The sequence below is a fragment of the Mytilus californianus genome, unplaced genomic scaffold, assembly GCF_021869535.1.
Source record: "Mytilus californianus isolate M0D057914Y unplaced genomic scaffold, xbMytCali1.0.p SCAF_2, whole genome shotgun sequence".
In the NCBI taxonomy this organism is placed as follows: domain Eukaryota; kingdom Metazoa; phylum Mollusca; class Bivalvia; order Mytilida; family Mytilidae; genus Mytilus; species Mytilus californianus.
In genome coordinates, this window is record NW_026262668.1 from 97,616,362 (window position 1) to 97,640,434 (window position 24,073).

The following is a 24,073-nucleotide window of genomic DNA, read 5'->3' on the forward strand; positions in this document are numbered from 1 at the left end:
TTAAAAGTCGGTCTGATTACGGAAACAATATCCGGACGCCTTTATTTTCGTTTTCGCCCAAAATAACCCAAACTGAATAATCATAAGAATGGATGACAAATGCGACTATGCATGGTACCTATAGGACACAGAGGCATGATGATAAATTTATTGTGGAAGGAAGAGACGCGACACACAAAATGAGGTCTTCTCGTTTAATAAGTATAGATAATATACCAATCTCGAGTTGTTTTTTTATGTATGAGTTACACTAGTTGCCCCAAGGTCAATCTGTGTAAATGAGGTCAATCGGTGTAAATGAGGTCATTGAACAATTTATTCTTACTGTGAGTAATAACATATGTGTTATGACATAGGAAACCTACAGGAAAGCGCACACTTTCAAAAGTCGTCTATTTAATCTGTATTGATATAATCAATTTTATGGAATTATTTAAATCTACTTTGAATGATAAAAAATTCAATTAATTTTTGGAAATCTTACGAAAACAGCAGCCTGTGTAAAATCTCCATAAGCAGGAAATATGTTACTCCTTCCAGCTAGGTTGCTAACTGTGTAAGAAATACTTGTTTCACTCCCATATTGACTGCTGAAATCAGTAACTTCCTTCGAAAATCTTGAAACTAAAACTGCCTTTGATGTAGTGTCGGGTTTGTTTGTTTCTGTTATTTTGTGAAATGAGTCTCTGTTTAGTGCATTGTCAGCCATTTCTAAAATTAGAAAAGCGAAAGCGAAACTGAATAGCTAAATTCATGATCCGTCCGTTTAGGTGTCTTATCTTACATTATACAATAATAAATCAATTTTTTGCAAATATTCAATTAAATGAGAATACCTATATGTATTTTATAAAACATATGGATCTGTAAAATGCTCTTTCCAAGATAAGGCCGATAGAAATAAACTTTTGTATTTAAACTGGTACACGGGATAAATTACTTAATTTTATTTTGAAAGTTGGTTGGAAAAGTTTGTTATTTTCGTGCCAAACGAATCCAGTTTTTAAAGCATTTTTTTTTTATATTGTAGGTCTAAAATGCATATTTTCACAAGTTTTATTTACATATAAAATTTATAAAATGTGATGATATAAAAAGATGCAGGGTTTAAGAGAAGTCAATGAAATACCCCCCTCAAAAAAAGAAGACTCAAAGTAAATTTTGGATGTTCAGTTGATTTTGATTGCTTCTTTTAAATGTTTTTAAACTTAATCATGTTTGTATTTGTTCCTTTCGTAGACAATTGTAACCGGAGAGCATGATTCTCATTCTTATCATAACTGACTAAGCTTCAGAAGTCTGAAGTTCTTCCCTGGCTCAACAGATATCAGCTAGCCAAGTATCTACTATGCAAGGAAAGCAATCCCATCACACTTCCCCCACAAGAATCATCTGACATATCATTTTGACTCTCACAACTCAATTACCAGACATGATTTGTAACAGTGTATTCCCTCGGCCATTGTATTTTTTCCAGAGCTAATTAGGACAAGTTTAAGGTTCATGTGGACCCTTTGGCTAAAATGGCTGCATTTTCACCTCAAAATTTACTCTGAGTACAGACAAACCTGCGCATCTGGAAAAGTTTTAAGGCATAGCATGCCCTAGATAAATAAACTTCTAATGCATTGTATGTTTTAGAAAATTTAAAACTTAACTGGATTTAGCAGTGCACTTTTTTTCGTTCCTGCAGAAGATGATAAAATTAACAAACAGTTGAGTTTCACTTGATATGGTCCACTCAGGTACACAGTTTAAATCACCAATTATTGTCAGGTATCTATTGTCCATCTATTGTCCATGTCAATCAAAACAGTTCACTTCAATTATTACCTGTGGGGAAGTTCTCAAACCACTTTCCCAACTTAGTTTATTTTGGCACCTTCTGGAGGAATGAAAAAAAGTGCACTGCAAAATCCGGTTAAGTTTTTAATTTTCTAAAACATAAAATATATTTGAATTTTATTTATCTAGGGCATGCTATGCCTTAAAACTTTTCCAGATGCACAGGTTTGCCTGTACTCAGAGTAAATTTTGAGGTGAAAATGCAGCCATTTTAGACGAAGGGTCCACATGAACCTTAATACACCAGTGTATAATTTCCAGAGAATAATTGCACTATACATTATAGGTTTCAATGTTTAGTGTAAATCATCCTTTGTTTATTTGTGTATCCAAAACACTCATATTAAAAAGTGTTTTTTAGGGGGACTATAAAAAAAATGTGGCATGGGCTTTTTTGGGGGTTAAAAAAATAGGTAAGAAAAATATCAAAATCAGCATGTAAAAATAAATTTTCATGTGGAAATTTTACACTAGTGTAATTTATCCTGGTAAAATTATACACAAATATACAAAGGATAATTTATGTTATCTGCATTTGGCTGAAGTTATTCTTCAAAGAAATAAGACAATGACGTACACAAAGAAATTACCTAGTGCATGGAAAAACTTAAAGGAATTTATAATTGAGAACTCTATAATTGATAATCAAAATAAAAAAAATTTACATGGGTGTGTGTTCTGTTTCACACTATTTACAGAAAGACAACACTAGTGTAAATTTTCTCATTGGAAAATCTGCATGCCGGAATAAACGTATGCTGACATTACTTCCCTTGTTTTTCAAGTTACACTCCTTAAAATAATGTAAATTGGTAAAAATATAAATGAAATATAATTTAAAGAAAGAATTATATAAGAATGGTAATTAGATGATTTTACTCTTTAGGACAAATACAAAAATTGAAAATTGTTTGAGAAATCTTAACATTACATATAAAACAAATCAATTACCAATAGTAAAGTTTATTATGGAGGTGACTAGATAGTGAAATTTTAACAGTTCATGTAAATTATATTTTTGTTTACTTATTTTATATTTACATGATTTATAACTGATTTATAAAAATGCTTGTAAATTCATTTTTTTTCTCCATTAAGTCAAAACGAGTTCAAAGAAATTTTTAACATGAAAAAGTCAAAATTGAGTTCTACATTTATCTTGTTAAGAGCATACATTAAAAGAAATACTCTTATCTAAAAAAAAAAGGGGGTGGAAATATGTTGCTTTATAATCTAAATAAACACTGAAAATATTGACAAAAATGTTGATAAACAATCTCCTGTTATGAGGCCCAAACTCCAACTCAAAATTTTCAAATCTCCATTTGTGACTTGACAACTCTTTCACATGTCTGACATACTCTGGCTAAATTTCATCTTTAACCAGATTTTTTAGTTGGGTGCCAAATGTGAACAGAGAGCATGATTCTTATTAGAAAATCACATTGTCTCCTCTGGGACCTCTGTGTTACAAGTTAATGCTCTAACCAACTGAGTTAAAGAACTACTTCCCTAGTTCAATCTCTTACGGCAGGCTAAGTAGCTACTATGCAAGGGAAGCAATCCTGGTACCCAATCAAGGATTTTTATAGAAGGATAAATTCCTTGAGAGAATAATCATGGTCTTCATAAACTTTGGTGGATGATGATGTTGGATTTGTGTTGAACATCTAGTGATGATTCATAAGAATGTAATGCGATATGAATATATTAATCCTGCATTGTGCTAGACTGACACACTGTGTCAGATTTTAAACATGCTAGTTCACAAGGTGACAGTCTGTAGGAAGATATTGATATGTCACATTACCTGGACACATTATTCTGGCTTTCAGCTGACCAGTCTTTGCTCTTACTCCTAAAAGTTGCTTGTTGGAGAGCAGCTATTAACAATGTTTGGACTTGCCAGGGATTGGTAGCACATGTCCTCCCACACAAGAGGAGTGGTTGCTACCAGGGTAGCATTAGGGCAGTTATGACTTTTAGGGGACCCTGTACAGTACTTATCTGTTTGTTTTAGATTATGGTTAGGTTTAAGGGCTAGTGCTATTGTTAGAAATATATGTAGGCATAATAAAATACGATAAAGTCAACACATTATTAAGTATAAGTGAAAATTGAAAAAAATTGGTTGATTATATTGGATTTTTGAATTGGTGGTCTGACACCTAAACTACTTACTATATTGTTCCTTAATTTACCTGGTACTTAAGCCGTAAAGGAGTGCATGATATTGTTGTGATTGTATGCATGCAGGTTATCCAATCGGTCGAAAAATCAAGATATTGTTTAATTTTATCTACCTTAATCATTGTTAATTTGATTGGATTTTAAGTATATTATGTATTACGCTGTGTCTTTTACCCCCCTCAAGGCGATCTTGAACTAAAAACTTAACTTTTCTTGATTTCTGATGTATCCTGTATGGAAAAGGTGAAAATATTCCAAAGGTAGGACTTTTGGTGTAATATATCAATTTGAAATTTATAAAATTTAGGAACTTAGTCAAGACTAATATTTCTATTGTTAATTTTGAGATAACTAGAGTTCATTGAGTATAACTGCATTACTTTATCATGAATATGATAATTATTGGTTCTTTATTTATATGCTGAAATACACATGTGATAAAATATTTACATAGACATGTATACCTTTAATTTATTTAGTTTGTGGTTCCTCTTGTGCATGTTGTGTGTGAGTCTTCAAGTTATGATTAAATAATGCTAACTTTATTTTTACCTTGGTCAATAGTCATTTTATCTTTCAGGGTTCATAATGTAGGATGTTTGTTATCAGTGAAGTTTGTCTACCTGAAGTGACTGACAAAGTTTAACCTGTACAATAATTAGGAAGATGGTGGATTACTCAGTACATGGACAGGTTGCTGTCTTAGAAGTGAACAACCCACCAGTCAATGCATTCAGGTAATTCAAATATTAATCTCTTTTTGTTTCAATCTTGAATCTGGCCAGATTATTGAATGTTTGAATTTGAGAACGGTTGGTCATGTGCAAAACAGTTGAAAATTTAAAGTCAAAATTTTCATACAATGCCTCAAAAAACTAAATGAGAGTGTACTGGAAGGCATGAATTTATTTGACACAGATCAAGTTCCTTAGATATATTGCTTTCAGTGATATTCTTAAAACTTTCTTCACTGTTTTGGGTGTCTACTTTCTTTTGATATTAAAAGTTACCCATGCAAAATTTGTGACTATAGTACACTCAGGAGTCAGTATTTCAACCATTCAAACTTTGTCTTGCTTTGGAGATATAACTAAGCAATCTACAACCATATATGCATATTTTGCAAGCTATGAGCAAAAAAATATTTGTGTTGTCTTTTATTTCTATTATTTAAATCTTTGCTTTATTTCTTCCTCTCATCAATTATTGAGATGACAAATGAGCAGATGTCAATCAAATCAGTGATTATTTTGTCACAATACTAATCATTTGATTCCAGAACATTTTGATTACCATGACTTTGTTAAAATGGAATTAAAAATGTTCAAACATTAAAATGACTTGTGAAAAAAGTTTTATTTATCATCTTTCTATTCTAAATAAGATCAATAGTAAAATTTGGATTGTACGTGTAGTTGCATAGTAGGACCAAATCATGTATAAATTTGAAGTCAGAAGAAAAAATTTCAAAAAATATTCCATCCATATAGCAATGAAGACTTGTCAAATTTCAATTTAACCAAAGAACCCAAATTTCAAATGGATTAAATATCAAAATATAAATTCTGTCATGCAATGAAACGCATTTTGAGATTTTTTACCATACATGCACATTCAGAGGGGAACAAAATTGTCTTTGAAAATTGAGGCAAAGGAACCTGACAGTACTCATAACTCAAGGGCAAAAACTATCTGCAAAAAAATAAACTTAACAAAAATTTGTGATTAATCGTACCAAATTTTTGTTAGTGTTTGGTTTATACTTAACAAAGATGCTATAATGAGCAGTTGTTTAACTGCTTTTAGATGTTTAAACTTCCCTCAAGTCCTATTTTTGGCCAGGGGCCTCCTGATGTCCCTTCAGGGGTATTTACCCTTCATCCAACTGAATCAAGTGTTACACCAAACTCCTGCCTTCCACTAAGAGGATTGTTTTTACTGGCAAAATTAGTGTAATCTATCCATTTGTGATGTCCTAGAACCAGAAATCTAATCAGTGTAATCCCTCCATATGTGTATGTCCTAGAACCAAAAACCTAATCAGTGTAATCCCTCCATATGTGTATGTCAAGAACTAGAAATCTAATCAGTGTAATTAATCCCTCCATATGTGTATGTCCAAGAACCAAAAATCTAAGCAGTGTCATCCCTCCATATGTGTATGTCCAAGAACCAAAAACCTAATCAGTGTAATCCCTCCATATGTGTATGTCAACCACTAGAAATCTAATCAGTGTTATCCTTCCATATGCCATGTATGTGCATTTCCAATAACAAAAAATCTAATCAGTGTAATCCCTCCATATGTGCATGTCCAAGAACAAAACATCTAATCAGTGTAATCCCTCCATATGTGCATGTCCAAGAACAAAACATCTAATCAGTGTAATCCCTCCATATGTGCATGTCAAAGAACCAGAAATCTTGTCAGTGTAATCCCTCCATATGTGCATGTCATAGAACCAGAAATCTAATCAGTGTAATCCCTCCATATGTCCATGTCCAAGAACCAGAAATATAATCAGTGGGTGTTATTTTCTCTTCATGATTTTTTCTAATGCAAATTTGTGTACTTTATATTAGATATACTCTGTGTCTTTTTTCACAAGTTATCTAGATGTTGTGTACATATTATTGTAGATTTTCAAGAAACCTACGACAAAAAAAAGTGCTCAAAGAACTATTGAAAATGTTGGTGCATTTATCATATGGAAAATTTTCAATAAACCTGTTTATTTTTTCTCTGGCAAGTATTTTTGTGTACAAAATAAAACATAAAAAAATATGTGTAAAAATCAATAGTTCTAAATTTTTTTTATTTAATTTTCTAGTCATAATGTGAGAGTGGGATTAGATAGATCTATTGATAAAGCTATTCAAGACACAAATGTAAAGGCTATTGTAATCTGTGGAAAAGGAAGAACCTTCCCAGCAGGAGCAGATATTCGTGAATTTGATCAACCTCATAAAGGTAGGAAGCTAGTAAATATTTTTTTTTCAAAGTAAATTTCATAAAGATACTAAAACAAAGAAAATACTTGATGTATTAGAAAAATCTGTTTGAATTTAACTTATTACTTTATGAAAGTGTTGCTGAATAGTATAGAACAAAATAATGGATATATTATAATAAGATTGACTTAGTTTTAGGAATGTCTTTGTATAAGCCTGTTGTCTGTGTAATGTATTATGATACAAACTTCATTCCATAAGTTATAAATGCTTTGAATAATTTCCATGAAGTTTTAAGGCAGTGTGAGGGGTTCCTTGCTTACTGATTGACTGAACTGTTGCTTTAGAGCTATGGGATATTTCCTATGAAAAATGGAGGTGCAATTTTTACTATATATAGTGCCTTTAAAATTTGTAAGCAATATTTCAACCTCCTATTTCGGTTTCAGGATTTAATTTAATTTGTTGATTTAGCATTGACTATAATTTTAAAAGTCTGTCTGTTCATATACACTTTATACAATTACTCAAAGTTACCTTATTTGATTTTCATATAATTTTAGCACTCTGTTAAAATTGCAAGCAGAAAGTTAGCTCCCTTTTAGAGCCAATTTTTATACTCCCGTTTACAGGTCTTATAATATACTGTTGTCCATCCATCCGTCATCAACATGTCGGCCAATAACTCAAACATGTTTTAACCAACTTTCATGAAACTTTGTTGCATTGTTGATATCTATTGACTTAAGTTCCCTTTTGATTTTTATAAATTTTGGATTCTACGTTTCTAAGTTATGGGATTTTATTCATTAAAAATGGGGGATTTTCCAGTTTTCTGACTATAACTCAAAATTACTTTGAACAATTTTCATGAAACTTTGGTGAATTGTTTATATATATATTGAGATAAGTTCCCTTTCGATTTTTTTAAATTTCTGATTTTACATTTAGGAGTATTGGGACTTTATTCATAAAAAAGGGGGATTTTCTAGTTTTCAGACAATAACTTAAAAATACTTTGAGCAGTTTTCATGAAACTTTGGTGACTGGTTTAATTTATATCTGTTATAGATAATGCATATTTTAAGGTTTTTCTTGTCTTAGAACACACCGAGGTAGGGAGGTCTTTCTTTGGGCAATCCTGACACCGCGAGGTGTGTTCTACGACAAGAAAAACCTTAAAATATGCATTATCTGACTTATATACCGTAAAAAAATATTGTTTTTTATAAAGATTTGCAAAATTTAGCATCCTATTTTACCGACCACACTAAAATGGGATATTCCTTTCTAATGCGTTCAGGTTTTAATACGCCCTACGGCTCATTTAGAATGTGAAGTAAAACTCACTAATTAATATAGATATAAACCTAAGAAATTATTAACCATACACAATAAAAATATTACTGTATCTGCATGAAGTAAGACACACATGAATTGTTACCATCTGATAACGGTGTATGAAAAATACAAGACACTTTGTAAGTAATGTATTGTACCAACTTAATTAGTTTATGGAAAGGGGGAGGTGCTATGTGTTTTTTTTTTTTTGTAATGACATTTTATCGCGGAAAAGTGATTATTTTTTCAACAATTTTAATTGAATCGAATGAAATAATCAGAATGATTTTCTTTTAAATACATGTAGCAATACATTTTTTTAACAGATAATCAGGATATAATTATATACCCTCCCCCCACCCGACCTCATTGTGAGGTACGTGAATGTTATTCAATAGAATATAAGAATATTTTATTAGTTAATCATTTGATAGAGTAAAAGGTATACATAAATGTAAAAAGGTTGACCTCATATTCATGGTTTATTGGTCAATATAATGTTTTCATGGTTTGGTCTGTTTCTTGTATACTAAGCAATAGGTCAACTATATTCAATGTATGGAATGATTGTAAGGTGTACATGTATTTCTGGCTTGGTTTATCTGACCTTGACCTCATTTCCTTAGATCATGATAAGTTAATGTGATACTTGTAGTAAAACTTTATATTTAGGGCTATCAACATAAAATCAATGGTAGTAAAGTAGGCGAGACATTTCAGCGTGTGCTCTCTTGTTCTCATTGTTGAAGGCCATATGGTTGCCTTTAATTGCTTATATCCACTTCATTTGAACTTGGGTAGATAGTTGTCTCATTGGTAATCATATACCACATCTCCTTATTTTTATATCGGCATTTCACATTTCAATGGAGGTTATTTGGCCATGTACCTTCAGTCATAATTCATTGAATTTGAATGATTTGCATAGTTTACTGGTTTAAATATATCCATTTTAATTTCAACATTTGCATTATACCATCAAAATTAAATTTGTCTTTATTGGTGAGCAGGTTGTAGTTCATTTTTTTTATATTGGTTAGTCAGCAATGTCCTTCCATGTATAAGTCCTCTTAGTGGTTAACAGTTTTCAAGATTAGATCTGTTCCTTAGTAAATTTACATGAAAGTTCAACAATTTTTGGTGAATAGATGAAATGCGAGGAAATTGTCTGTTTGACAAATGTCAATTTGGGTTATCTTTTGACTTTCTTTTATGCTTTAGTAAGTAGATGAGGTTATCAAGGATTGTGTATGTTACTCAGTGGCTTATACTGCATGACAGGTAGTATGAAATTGTTACAAGGTCTTTATGTTTGTCTGACATACTTTTAATGACCTTTACCTCAATTTCAAGCAAGAGTTAAGTTGATAGAATTAGGTCTGTTCCTCAACAACAACTGGACATTACAGTTAGCAGTACATTTATTCAATAAATTGTTTTGTTGTGAGGAGTTTATATGTCTGTCTTGCTGCTCGCAGAAATGAAACATTGTCTTGATATAACATTGAGTCGGATTGTAATTGAGTGAATATGAAGCATCTCAAACTTTGAACTCAGTTGAAAAGTGCATTTCCCTTTATGACCCTTTATAAAACTATTTCAATATTGCAGTAGTCACAACATCACTTGTTCATACTATACATTTTTTAGAACCCTGGTTGACACTTGTTTTTGAAAAGTTAGAGAAAACAAGGAAACCTGTTGTTGCTGCTATACATGGGACATGTTTGGGAGGAGGTTTAGAGTGTGCTTTGTTCTGCCATTATCGGATTGCACAGAAAACTGCACGGTAAGTTCATATACTTCTTGAATAAAATTTATTTATTCAGAACCAAAGTAATTACAGGTTCAGCATTTATAATCCCTGCTACTCACATATTGAAAATATTACTTTAACATATTGTTAGGCCCCTGAATGCCAAAAAATGACTAGAGAGTGCATTCTCATACTACAATATATATATGTACACACAGAACAAACATTACAATGTTGTCTGTAATTTGTAAAGTTGTGTAGAAAAGATGGGAATAAGAAGTCTGATGCCATTAGGTATGTAAAGCCAATTTTGATTGGATGATGAGTGCCATCAACTCTTCTGCTGACGATAGGAGTCATTTGCAACAATGTTTGCGCAATCACAGGTGATGTTTACAGGATATTTGAAATGTTAAATTTTGAACATTTTAAGAGTATTGCATTAACATTGCATTCGTAAAAGTCAAATCCCCATTAATGATATAATGCATTTAGTTAAAAGAAAAGATACCATAAAAGAATATGATGATTGTGTCAATTATGGCAAATGTTTCTCAAGCTGGATAAGTCAATCATTTGTGCTGTCAGTTTATGAACATCTGAATCAACAAATGTTTTTTTAATTGCAGGGTAGGCTTCCCTGAGGTTCAGATAGGTGTACTACCAGGTGCTGCAGGAACTCAGAGACTACCAAGGTTAACAGGTCTACGTGTTGCCATGGATATGATTACATCTGGTCGACATATATTTGCCCCAGAAGCTCTTAAGTATGGTATCATTGATGAGGTAATTAATGTTCAGTCACATGGTCAAAAGTGCTCTCAATGTTTTTGTATAACGGACTCATCTGTAGTAATCTTGGATTTTTTCATACTCTTCAGTATTTAAGAAATAGATATTTTTCAGGAATGAAAGAAGTCTGTCATTTCCTCTTGTTCAAGAGTGCGAAACAAGAAACAGAAATGACAATTTTCTGAATTTAATTTATTGACAACTCTTTTTGACCAATATAAAAATAAGAAGATGTGGTATGATTGCCAATGAGACCAAATGAAGTTAAAAACTATAGGCCATCAAAGTAAGTTTAGAACTTGACTTGTGGTACAGAAACTTGCATATTACATATATTGTTGAATGTATGTTGACCTTAATACATCTGTTCTGTTTTGTTTGTGTTGTTGACAATATCATTGATATATATACCCCTCCTTTTATTCATCGATAGACTAAAACTTGCCATTTGATGTTCAAATTTGACATGCAATAATTATGGTAACATGTATGAAAAACTACTTTGTAAAACTTTTTAAAAAGTCATGTCTTAATGAATTGACCATTAAGAAACATGATATATTATTTGTTGTGAAGTAAACAAAGATTTGATAGAACACATGGTATAATTTTAAGTAATCAAACATTACCCTGGGCAAGTGTTGTCTATGGAACATAATGCTAGGTCTAAGTAGATAGTTTTGTAGCTCTTTAAAAACATTTTTAACAATATTTTTGGAATCTTTGTGCTTGCAAAATTTTTACTGTTATATTTAAGATATGCATGAACCAGATGTGCAAAATCCTGCAAAACTTGCCGAATTTAAAAGAAGTTGTTGGAGATTGCTTTTAAAGGCCTTTTGTTTTTGAGAATGAAATTTGAGGACCAGTATTTTGGTTTACTCTATGATAATTAGGGCTTCGTCATTAAATGAAAGTGAAGAACTTAAAAATTGCACTACATCTACAAATGAATTTACCTGTGATAACCATGGTGTACCTGTATACATGTCTATCATTGACAGATGTTTACTGGAGATGTTATAAATGCTGGAATAAAGTTTGCCAAGTCTGTGATGAACAAACCTTTAGAGGACAGATGCCTGATGAACAAAATTGTAAAGGATGCTGACCAGGCAGATCAAATTGCTGATGGTAAGTTAATTGGATCATCTGTTACCTGATAAAAATGGCAATTAAAAAATGATTCCAATGAACAGTATATATATTTAGACCCCTCTAACAAGAAATTTGTTTTGCATGCACACATATAAAAATTGTGGTTTTTATCCAACGCAATCATAGGTTTGAACGTTGTTTTCAATTTAGACTTGTTTATATTTTTTCGTTTGAACGTTGTTTTCAATTTAGACTTGTTTATATTTTTTCGTTTGGGCTTGTACTATATTTGCCTTCTGGTTTATATGATCTGTTCATCCTATTTTGACTCCTCAAAATTCAAGAGTCTATCCTAAATTGAGGTAAATTGTATGGCTTTCCAAATACCGTTTCAATTCCTAACATCACTGAAGAGACATTAATTGTCGAAATCCAGATATGGTGTACAAAAACCTTTGCACCTTTTGTTTGCGGTATACCATCTTTTCCGAAAGTTTATTATTTTCTGTTTAGTATTAAATTTATTATTAAGATTCATTTATTACATCAGTGATCCGTTTATTTGGCAAACGCCAATGGCAGTCAGCAGGGTTTAAGAACATTTGTTGTTCGACCTGTTAGTCAAATGCGTTTTGTTAAAATATACTTTTTCACTTTTTTGGTCTCTTGGAAAATGTTTTTTGTGCTGTATTTAGACCCCTCTAACAAGAAATTTGTTTTGCATGCACACATATAAAAATTGCAGTTTTTTTCCAACACAATCATAGGTTTGAACGTTGTTTTCAATTTGGACTTGTTTATGTAAGACAGGTCAGATACTTAACTAAAGTATAAGTTATGTTGCTTTTCAAAACTATATAAATCAATAAGTACCAATGTGCTGGTGAAACTCACTTGTAATAATTTTGTACATTCGACTATGCAATTAATACAAGTTTAGTGAAACATCTCTAAAGAAAAAAAATGTTCTTAGAAAGAAGGCTTTTAAGGTGTCATTTTAAGGCTGATGTGACAGCATTTCTAAAAATTGTTGATTTTTTTTTCATAAAACAACTATTAGTTATCCCAAAAAATATAACATTTGAATGTAAAGACTAGTTTAACTGAGGAATTTAGGCCTCTGTAAATGTTTAGGATTGAAAAGCATGTAGTTGAGCCAATAGCATATCTATATTAATGGCTTCAGTATTTCTTTATATAAACACACCTCTATAGAACACTTTTGAATATATGTTAGAATTTAAAGTGTCTTCACCATATACATGATATATACTTCCTGTGTTTAAGTTTTTTATGGATGCATCTAAAAGAATACTAAATATCAATGGTCTATCATAAACAGATAGCTTAACATAAAATGTCAATAATGATATGCTAGAAAAGATACAAACCAAGTTTAACCACAAAAAAACATTTGTTGCAGGCCAGAGGGCGGATTGGGGGGAGGGGGGTAGGGCACTTATGGAGCTACATATAAGGTGAATACATAGACTTTTTACATGTTCTCCTCCTAACATTGTCTAGTTTGGGGGCCCAGGTCACCCTTTTTTCAAAATCCTGGATCTGCATCTGATATATATATATATATATGATATATGTAGGATTCTGAACCGTGCTGGTACTCCGAACCGCAATGGTTACGCTGAAGTGTGATGGTTTAAAGATGAAGTGTGATTTTGATTATGCCAAATTGAGATGGTGGCATTGTAACGCTTTCTTGTTGATAACTTCGCCAAAGTGCGTTGGTGGTAAAGCTGAATTTTGATGGATTACATAAACTATATTTTCAATGTTTTTTATGTTCACATGTCGATGTAGACGTCAATTTGTTTGTTAAAAGCAGCTTTTTAGGTTTTAAGAAAATCATTGAGAGTATGCAGCAAAATTGAATAGGACAATCCCTCATTTAGTATGAAACTGTAATAAGGGACCCTGTTATACATTATATGAAATATTTCTTGTATTTCAAATTCCTATTACTGTTTGAAGACATGTACATTCAAGTTAAAGATGAAACTATAGTATTAACAGAGTGATATTCCAACAGTATTCCATTATCACATAATTCCAATTTGTATGGTAAACAGGCTTATTGCAGGATGATAATTTTTTTACCAATTCTTTTATTTCAACAAAACACCAACATATCATTGATACCAAAAAGCCATCAATGTTTTATGGACAATAATAAATGCAAAGTGTGGCTTCTATTTTGCTGTACTAGTATACATTATTGTTTAGAGGCCAGCTGCAGCCCTCCTCTGGGTGCAGGAATTTCTCTCTGAGTTAAAGATCCATTGGTGTCATTGAGCTGTTTTCTGCTCGTTGGTTGGGTTATTGTCTCTTTGACACATTCCCGGTTTCCATTCTAAATTCTTAATTTATATTCTAAATGATCAGACAAATCTATTTTTCATAAAAATTGCTCATCTAAAGATTTTAAACTAGCAATCACGAGTCACATAGACCATAGCACTTCTGAGTCTTACATAATCCCAGGTTTAATTAGGGGGACCAGAGTGCCCAGCCTCCCCTTTATGGAGCTACATATATGGTTAATGCATAGACTTTTTGAATGTTCCACTCAAAATGTTGCCTTGTTTGGGGCTCTGGGCCCCCTTTTTCAAAATCCTGGATCCACATCTGTATATGTTTATGGTAGTATCTATAATGTTAAAAAATAATCAATGGAACAGAGTGTCTTTCTATGACTGTACTTTGTATATTCAATTTTGCACTGTAGCCTTCTTTTATAAAATGCCATATCTTTGTAGAATTTATGTCATTGGTGAAGAGGAAATACAAAGGATTTGAAGCTCCCATAGTAAGTAGACACAATACCAGCATGCAATAATGATCAAATTTAGTCATGTTTGTTACTCTAAAAATTGTTCTGATCTTGGATTGACTAGGATTGCCAGTTTTCCTGTTGAAGTGTGTGGTTCTCTACGGGTACTCAAGCCTCCACTATCAATATAGACTGGCTACCATGATAAAACCAATAGTGCTGAAAGTGGTATAAAATGCAAATACACAATCAATAAGTATTCTAAAAATTGTAGAGACTGAGGATTTGATGTTATTCAGTCCACTGTTTTTTGGCTCACCTGGCCCGAAGGGCCAAGTGAGCTTTTCTCATCACTTGGCGTCCGTCGTCGTCGTCATCGTCATAGTCCGTCATCATCGTTCGTCGTTGTCGTCGTTAACTTTTTACATTTTGAACTTCTTCTAGAGAACCACTGAATGGAATGAAACCAAACATGGCATGAATGTTCCTTATGAGGTGCTGACCAAGTGTTCTTACTTTGAAGCCGATCCATCATCCAAGATGGCCCCCAGTGGGGGACTTAGTTTAACATAGGACCCTATGGGAAATACATACAAATGTCTTCTTTTAGAGAACCACTGAATGGAATGAAACCAAACTTGGCATGAATGTTCCTTATGAGGTGCTGACCAAGTGTTGTTACTTTGAAGCCGATCCATAATCCAAGATGGCCGCCTGCTGGGGACTTAGTTTAACATAGGACCCTATGGGAAATATTTACAAATGTCTTCTTTTAGAGAACCACTGAATGGAATGAAACCAAACATGGCATGAATGTTCCTTAGGAGATGCTGACCAAGTGTTGTTACTTTAAAGCCGATCCATCATCCAAGATGGCCGCCAGAGGGAGACTTAGTTTAACATAGGACCCTATGGGAAATACATACAAATGTCTTCTTTTAGAGAACCACTGAATGGAATGAAACCAAACATGGCATGAATGTTCCTTATGAGGTGCTGACCAAGTGTTGTTACTTTGAAGCCGATCCATAATCCAAGATGGCCGCCTGTGGGGGACTTAGTTTAACATAGGACCCTATGGGAAATATTTACAAATGTTTTCTTTTAGAGAACCATTGAATGGAATGAAACCAAACATGGCATGAATGTTCCTTATGAGGTGCTGACCAAGTGTTGTTACTTTGAAGCCGATCCATCATCAAAGATGGCCGCCAGGGGGGACTTAGTTTAACATAGGACCCTATGGGAAATACATACAAATGTCTTCTTTTAAAGAACCACTGAATGGAATGAAATCAAACATGGCATGAATGTTCCTTTTGAGGTGCTGACCAAATGTTGTTACTTTGAAGCCGATCCATCATCCAAGATGGCCGCCAGCAGGGGACTTAGTTTAACATAGGACCTATGGGAAATACATACGAATGTCTTCTTTTAGAGAACCACTGAATGGAATAAAACCAAACATGGCATGAATGTTCCTTATGAAGTGCTGACCAAGTGTTGTTACTTTAAAGCCGATCCATCATCCAAGATGGCCTTCAACTGGGGACAGTGTTTAACAAAGGACCCTATGGACAATACATACAAATGTCTTCTTTTAGAGAACCACTGAATGGATTGAAACCAAACATGGCTTGAATGTTCCTTATGAGGTGCTGACTAAGTGTTGTTACTTTGAAGCTGATCCTTCATCCATGGTGGCCGCCATCGGGGGGACTTCCTTTAACATAAGACCCTAATGGAAATACATACAAATGCTTCTTCTAGAGGTGCACTGAATGGAATGAAACCAAACATGGCATAAATGTTTCTTATGAGGTGCTGATGAAGTGTTGCTACTTTGTTGCTGATTTATTGTTCAAGATGGCCACCAGGATTTTTTATTAAATTACAGGGCCAATATTAAACCAAATTTGGCCTCATTATTAGGGTATCTATTATGATTTTAATCTATTTTAACATGATTTCCCAAACCAAAGAAGAATCAGGTGAGCGACACAGGCTCTTGAGAGCCTCTAGTTATTTTTAGATAGATATTTTAAGTGCATCATATAGCTTAAAACCTTCTGGTGTCCCAAATACCTTATGAAGTAAGCTTTGGTCGGTTAACTTTTTTTTCCCAGGAATAAGATCAGAAGTAAAATATTTAAGAGGGATCACCTAATAAAAAATTTGGAAACTGCATAATAATAATAATAATAATAATAATTCTTTATTTAAAGAGGGTTACACAGTTAGCTATAAAACTAATCTTCCCTGAGGCCCTCATGAAATACAATGAAATATAACAAACAATTACAAAATATCAAACAAACACACATATATGAAAAAATGAAATAAAAATTGTTATGAAATATACAATTTTCAAAACAGGTAAAAATTACAAATTCATATAGTATTGGCATCATTCAAATTACCTCAACAATATCTTAAGTTTCAGTAAGTGTGTGAAAAATTATTATACATATAAAATTACACAGCTTCTTAAATTAATGTTCCAACAAGTAATTTTTTAAATCTTTTTTGAATGAGCTTGTACTTGAGGTTGATTTTTTCAGGGATGTTGGTAAGTTATTCCATAAAATAGATCCTGAATATACAAAAGATTTCTTATACAGCTCTGTTTTGGCTTTTGGAACTTGTAAATTTTTGCAAGACGCATTCCTCAAACAATATTGGTTTATTTCTGGCATTTCTTTAAATTTTTCAGTGAGATATACAGGGGCTTCGTTCTTAAGGCATTTCTGCATCAAAACAGATTTGTGGTATGAGATTCTGTTCTCTACTGTCATCCACCCAAGCTGTTTAAACAGTGGAGCTGATGATGAAAGTGGATCAGCATCTAAAATAAGTCTTGCAGCCCTTTTCTGCAATTTTATTATTCTGACTAGCTCATTTTTAGCACAACCACTCCAAATAATACAACAATAATCTATCAGTGGGAGAATATAGCCATTATAAAACAATTTTCTTGAATCAATATTTAGAAATTTCTTGATTTTAGAGAGTAAATGAAGTCTGGATGATATTGATGAACATAAGTAATTAACATGGCCTGTCCAGGACAGATTAGAGTCAATTCTAACACCTAAAAGTTTTTCAATTGATGATTTTTGAAGAATATTATTCTCAATAGTTAGAAATGGTTCTGCTTGATTTAAACGCAGCCTTTGTCTTGTACCTATAACCATGAAGCACTTATGCTTGTGATGACAAGATTTGGGAAAACCCTGATGTTGAGGAAGAAAAATCAAGTTAAATAAGGAACGATTAAGACTTCAGAGAGTAGATTACTTAAGAAGCAAAAGTCAAAGTACATTTGTTGCCTATATTATTATTAAATGAAGAAATTATTTTTACTGTTAATTTTCATATTCACAATGTCAACATTGATTATTGTTTTGTTAGGATTGTGTAAAGGCAGTAAAGGCATCAGCTACATTACCATACAGAGAGGGGCTAAAGACAGAAAGTATGCTCATGCAAAAACTCCTGCTATCTGGACAGTCTGCTGCACAGAGATATGCTTTTTTCTCTGAAAGGGCTGTTTCAAGGGTAATTTCACAGCTATTTACTTTAAATTGTATATATATCATCATAATATGTCTTAGATATTTCAGAAGCTTCAGTTATTATAGAAAGAAATGACGTTTTTAGTTAGCCTCAAATTAAGCTGTTATAAGTCCAAGTTCAGATATCAGATTCTAAATTATCTACAATTATGTGCCCTGATACATCTTTGGACGTATACAAAAAGGTCACTCTGACTTATATGTTTCAATTAAGATACTTCTATTTCACTTTCTTACAAGTCGATTCATCAACTTGAAATCCTTTTTATTTTGAAACTATAGACTTAATATTCTGGCCCAAATAGGGCCCTAACCAAACATACTTCTTTCATGTCTATATTTACACAGATTATATATTGATAGATTATATTATTTTGTGAATAAAACAAAAACTTGTCATTAGAAATTGACAATTTTTCACAAGATATTAGTAGGATAGTGGGTATCCTTGTTAATTATCTCCCCTGAATCAAACAATAAGTTATTTCCCCTGAACAAGCTCTGATTCTTTGATATCATATGATAGTCTATACATGTTCAGTTGCATTTTCTGTTTAAAAGTGTCTAGCTACAGTAAACTTAACGGTAGAGGAGGAATAGTTTTCAAGTAACGAAATACAGAAATAATACTGTATAAAATTAATCTCGTGTTTTCCCTCTTTTCAAGGCTGTAATTGTATAATGTTAAATCTTTTATATGTATACATAGTGGAAGATGCCTGGAGGAAATTCTCAGACAGCCAAACCACTACCTATCAAATCTACAGCAGTAATAGGTGCAGGTACCATGGGGACTGGTATAGCTGTCTGTTTATTGAATGCAGGGTACCAGGTTTACTTATTGGAACAAAATCAAAAGGTTAGTATGAGGGTCAGGATGGGGTTTACAGAATAATGAATAATGAGATAAAAAAAAGTAAAGAATAGGGAAAATGGGGGTAAAAATTAAAGAATAGAGAATAATAGGGTGCAAAAATATCAAGAATATTTTTGTAAAAATAAAGAATAAAGTAAAAAAAATACTGATTACAGATAAAAAATATTACCAGGATAAAGAAGTTGTGTGCTTTCTGTACAAAAATATTAATAATTGATCATAATAGGAAATGACAGTATCTCTAATAGAATTATTCAACTGTTCTGTATATTTACGCTATAGTAAAAATTATCCTTTTGGAGTTTATATGTATTTATTTTATAGTTTTTAGAAAATGGTGTGAAGACAATTCGAGGAATAATTGAAGGAAGTGTAAGATTAGGGAAAACACCAATGGCTGTAGCTCAGAAGGCAGCAACTTTACTGAAAGCTACAATGAAATACGAAGATTTAGCAGATGTTGATTTGGTATGTGTATAATTTGACAGAGGGTTTGTTGAAAAAAATTGTCTTGAACAGTAAGATCTTTTTTCCCCTTAGGCTATATAGTTTTTTTCCAAAAAAATTGCCAACTTATTGCAGTAATTGTTGATTTGTTCTTGTCCTTGCCACTGGACATTAAGTATGCAACAATCAAGCCATCCAAGCAACAATCTAAAGTAGATTAGGAGAAGGTGAAGTTAACTTTTACTTTTTAGCTGTATCATTCATGAAATTGAAATATGGATAACAAAAAATAACCACGCTTTATTGAAGTAAACTAATTTAACAATAAGATCTGTATTATAATGAAATTTTTTTTTAATACATTTGATTTTAGAACTTAATAGGCCCCAAAAATACCTTCTTCTTATGAAAAAAAATGCACACATTCTTACAAACAAAATGTCCGGAAAAAAAACCAAACAGGAACAGAAAAAATTTTAAAAATACAAGAGAAAAATAAATACCTCCCTCCACCAGAAAGCAACAAAAATAAATTACTTCTGAAAATATACAAACAAACTATTCATTCTAAAAATATTCTGTAGTAGTACAAGGAAATATATTTCAGAGTCCCATTTGTGTAAAATGAATAACCCTACAAGATTGGAACTTTATCAGATATAACACATAAAAGGATATTTTTGTTAATACATTTTTAATCAAAGATCCTTGAAAGGGACAATAAGTATGATAGGTTTGTAGTTCTTTAATTGCAATACTGATTATTGTTTTCTCTAAAGATTGTTTCATTTTATAGGTTATTGAAGCTGTATATGAAAATTTGAGTTTGAAAAGAGAAATATTTAATAAGTTAGACAAGCTGTGCAAACCTACAACTCTGTTATGCAGTAATACATCTAGTCTGGACATAGATAGGGTAAGAAACTTTATTTTTTAGTCTGGGAAGCATTTAAAACGTTGGAATCTCTATTATTTGTCTTGTTTCTATCTACAGATGTCTTTATGTTTTGTAACATTCAAATTTCATGTACTACATAGATTAGATGAATTATATTTAAGAAATATGAAGAGGAATAATTATCATTTGTAAGAAGTTTGTACTGTAACATATGCTTACAGATATTTTCATCTTTTTTTCTTTTTCAATTGAAAAATGATAATAACAAATTGCTGGAATATTTAATAACACTCTCAGATATTCAGATATCATCCTCTAAATGACCAAGGTTTTTCTATATATACTAATGAGATATACATCAGAATTTGCAATTTTGTTTTCCTTTTACAGATTGGAACTGCTACCAAACGAGGAGACAAAGTAGCAGGAATGCATTTCTTTGCCCCTGCTTATTACATGAGATTATTAGAGAATATATATAGTACTCAGACTTCACCTACTACTGCAGCTACTATCATGGATGTTGGAAGGAAAATTGGTAAAGTCTCGGTACTGGTCAAATCTTGTCAAGGATTCCTAGCCAATAGGATGAGAGGTCCCTTTGCTGTTGAGGTTTGTTTATATCATTGGTACCAAAGAGTTCACAGCTATAATAATTTTTTTTCAGAAATTTGAGTTTTATGTTTAAAGAAGCATTAAAAGCTATAAAATATTACTGTTTAAGTGAGAATTATAGAAAAAAAATAGCACAAAACTCATGCAATACAGAAAATTGGTTGTGCATTTTTTTCACAAGTCTAATTTTTAATTTATTTCTATATTTGTCCTGGAACTTAAAAGAGACAGGTGTTTATTTGAAGATGATTTGATTTTTAGGCTTATTTTCTGCTTGAAGAAGGTTCTACACCACAGGAAGTAGATAGTGTTATGGAAAATTTAGGAATGCCAATGGGACCATTTAAAACTGGGGATCTCTCAGGTAATGAATGTCTACCGGTACATATTTTCTTTTAAAACTGACAGCCACTTACTGGAAATCAAGGTAATGCCCAAATCTACCTACAAGGTGCCTAACCTTAAGTTTTATAGATAATTTGATTTAAATGTTTCATTAAATAGTATAATATCACAGACCCTTATCAGTAGCAGTTTATACACAATATTAAGAAATAATTAGAAAACTTCCTATGAAATAAATTTGACAAATCAGGCTGTGTATAGTTTTGGTACTGTACTATCTTGCTAGTTGCACAGAAACGAAGCCTTTAGATTTTCAATCATTAAAAATATTTATACTCCATACTACAAAGTCATTGATATAAAAATAAGGAGGTGTGGTATGATTGAAAATTATGTTGATAAACTATGATTTTTTTCCTAAAAAGAATAAAAAGGTGTCATGTTCATCTTTATACAATATGAGGTTGAGAATCAAAAGTACTTTTAAAATAGCCATCAGGAAAATATTTTCAAAAGAGTTGTATAGAATTTTACAGATAAGAATATTTCACAAAAAATAACTATGGTTATAATGAATATTTATTCAGTCAAGGCTAGTGAGGTTCAGTCAAGGCTAGTGAGTCAGTCAAGTACAGATAAGACTGGTACATAAATTACAATTATAAGGAAAAGAATCAAGTGAACATTTTAAGATATGCAGAGTTTTTTTTTATTCAAGGTAGATTATCTGTATATGCCATCTTGGATTGTAAAATAGCAGTACACAAACGGTCTAGTTCTTTGCTTAAATCTGCAAATATTGAGACAGATTGGCAATTAATGTGTAAGACTGTTTATTTAAATAAAGAAAACTAATTGATTTATTGCATTATTTAGACTGTTTTAACAAATACGAAATATTTGTTTTTGTTTCAGTCAATTTTTCAACTTAACCATTTAAGGGGCGATAGCTCTAATAGTAAATTTTTTATAAAAGGTATATAGAACCACTAATTCAGGCCCGGTCGGAAAGAAGATACAAGAAAGTAGTACATATTTTAAACAAAATAGTTCCTACGCATAGCTGTATTTTTGTCAATAGGTGAAATATTTGGGTAGTTTTGGTATCAAATGAAAGCTTGGGGACTTGGGATCACTGTAAAACCCTTGTTGAAATTTTCTTTTGAATAATAAACAATTTAAGTATATGAAATTATAATAGGAGGGCACATTTGCCCTGTTGTTCAGATTAGAAGTACCGTTTTTTGTACTATCTGACTTCCAGAACCAGTACGCTCTAATATGCATTTAAAGGAATGTTGATTTTTTCAGCACAAGTCAGGATAAGGTATAGTTTTAACATGAAATGTCTGCCACTTTATTTGAACTTAAGACAAAGTAGCCATTAATGCTTGAAATTGCAGAATTTAATATTGAAAGCAATGGGGCTATGAATTAGTGGTTTTATACCAAAAGAATGTTAAAGAAATTTACATTTTTCACTTGTAGCAAGAAAACAAGTTGGGTGACCCCCATTTTTTCTTTTCATTTTCTTAAAGCATATTATAAAACTTATCTTCTCATATTTTATTTCAAAATTCTTTCTCATAGATTTCTTTTTTTTGGCAAAAAAAGTGTTTTCTTGAATAATCTATGCAAAATTGCCCAACTTGTAGCTTGAAAAATAGCACGGTGATCCATTCTTTTTGAAAAAAGCATGGTAAAATCTACATTTTGGCAAAGTATAAGAAAATTCCATCTGAGGCTATATATATACCGATGATCCACCTTAAAGTCTATTGGTTTATTATAGGACTTGATATTGGTTACAAGATACAGACAGAGTTGGCAAAATCAAAAGGTGTAGAATTAACTGTGGATTCTAAGTTTCTGATGGGCGAGAGAATTTCCACATTGGCAAGGACAATGTATGATAAAGGAAGGCTTGGAAGAAAAACAGGTTATTTATACTTCAAAATTCTGAAAAAATTTACAATATCAAATACTGTATTAAATATATAATACCATACTAAAAGAGTTTAATTTTGGGTGTAGGCCTAGTTTTCTTACTTCCATGTCAAACAGAAAAAAATCCAAATACACAAGAAGATATAAAAGTCACAACACTAAAAAAAAATGAAATACATATGATGTAAAATGCTCAGCTGAATATTGTTTCTATTGTTTTTCTAGTTCCTTGCTTTCATACAGAAAGCCTCTGGTAAAAAAAGTAATCCTTGTTATATTTGAAGTTTGTCCTATTCCTTTAATTTCACAATTTTTTTTTAAGTGTTAAAAAAACCAGCAGTTGTTACTCTATTCCATACAATGTTTTATTTGAATATTTTCCTCTAATTGACAAATGCACAGTTTCTATTTTCCCCTACTATATTGTTCTATTTGCCTGATTATAACATGGTGTATTTATTCATAATCCTCAAAAAGTCATCAAAACTTATATAATTAAATTATATTTTATGGTAACCTACATAACAAATTTTTATGTGCATGGTAAGATAACTAATTAATATATGTTTTACAGTTTTTTTTTCTTTTTAAAGGTTATTATTAACCT

The 24,073-nt window shown here is 31.8% G+C and overlaps 2 protein-coding genes across 3 annotated transcripts in view; one reads left to right on the forward strand and one right to left on the reverse strand.

The window, feature by feature from the left end:
* LOC127730472 (F-box/LRR-repeat protein 4-like) overlaps positions 1–712 on the reverse strand; it is a 30,206-nt gene extending 29,494 nt beyond the window's left edge. For both annotated transcript variants that reach the window (XM_052238895.1, XM_052238896.1), the window contains exon 1: positions 485–712. In XM_052238895.1, coding sequence (XP_052094855.1) covers positions 485–709 — 225 coding nt within the window. In that variant the 5' untranslated portion in view covers positions 710–712. The remainder of the gene's footprint in view (positions 1–484) is intronic.
* A 255-nt stretch (positions 713–967) lies between these two features.
* The window catches only part of LOC127730470 (peroxisomal bifunctional enzyme-like), a 30,140-nt gene continuing 7,034 nt past the window's right edge, over positions 968–24,073 (forward strand). The window contains exons 1-14 of the mRNA XM_052238894.1: positions 968–1,026; positions 4,616–4,772; positions 6,867–7,006; positions 9,979–10,117; positions 10,714–10,870; positions 11,881–12,010; positions 14,749–14,798; positions 18,174–18,320; positions 19,047–19,196; positions 19,539–19,682; positions 20,458–20,577; positions 20,950–21,171; positions 21,436–21,538; positions 23,312–23,458. Of these exons, the coding sequence (XP_052094854.1) occupies positions 4,702–4,772; positions 6,867–7,006; positions 9,979–10,117; positions 10,714–10,870; positions 11,881–12,010; positions 14,749–14,798; positions 18,174–18,320; positions 19,047–19,196; positions 19,539–19,682; positions 20,458–20,577; positions 20,950–21,171; positions 21,436–21,538; positions 23,312–23,458 (1,720 nt within the window). The 5' untranslated portion in view covers positions 968–1,026; positions 4,616–4,701. The remainder of the gene's footprint in view (positions 1,027–4,615; positions 4,773–6,866; positions 7,007–9,978; positions 10,118–10,713; positions 10,871–11,880; positions 12,011–14,748; positions 14,799–18,173; positions 18,321–19,046; positions 19,197–19,538; positions 19,683–20,457; positions 20,578–20,949; positions 21,172–21,435; positions 21,539–23,311; positions 23,459–24,073) is intronic.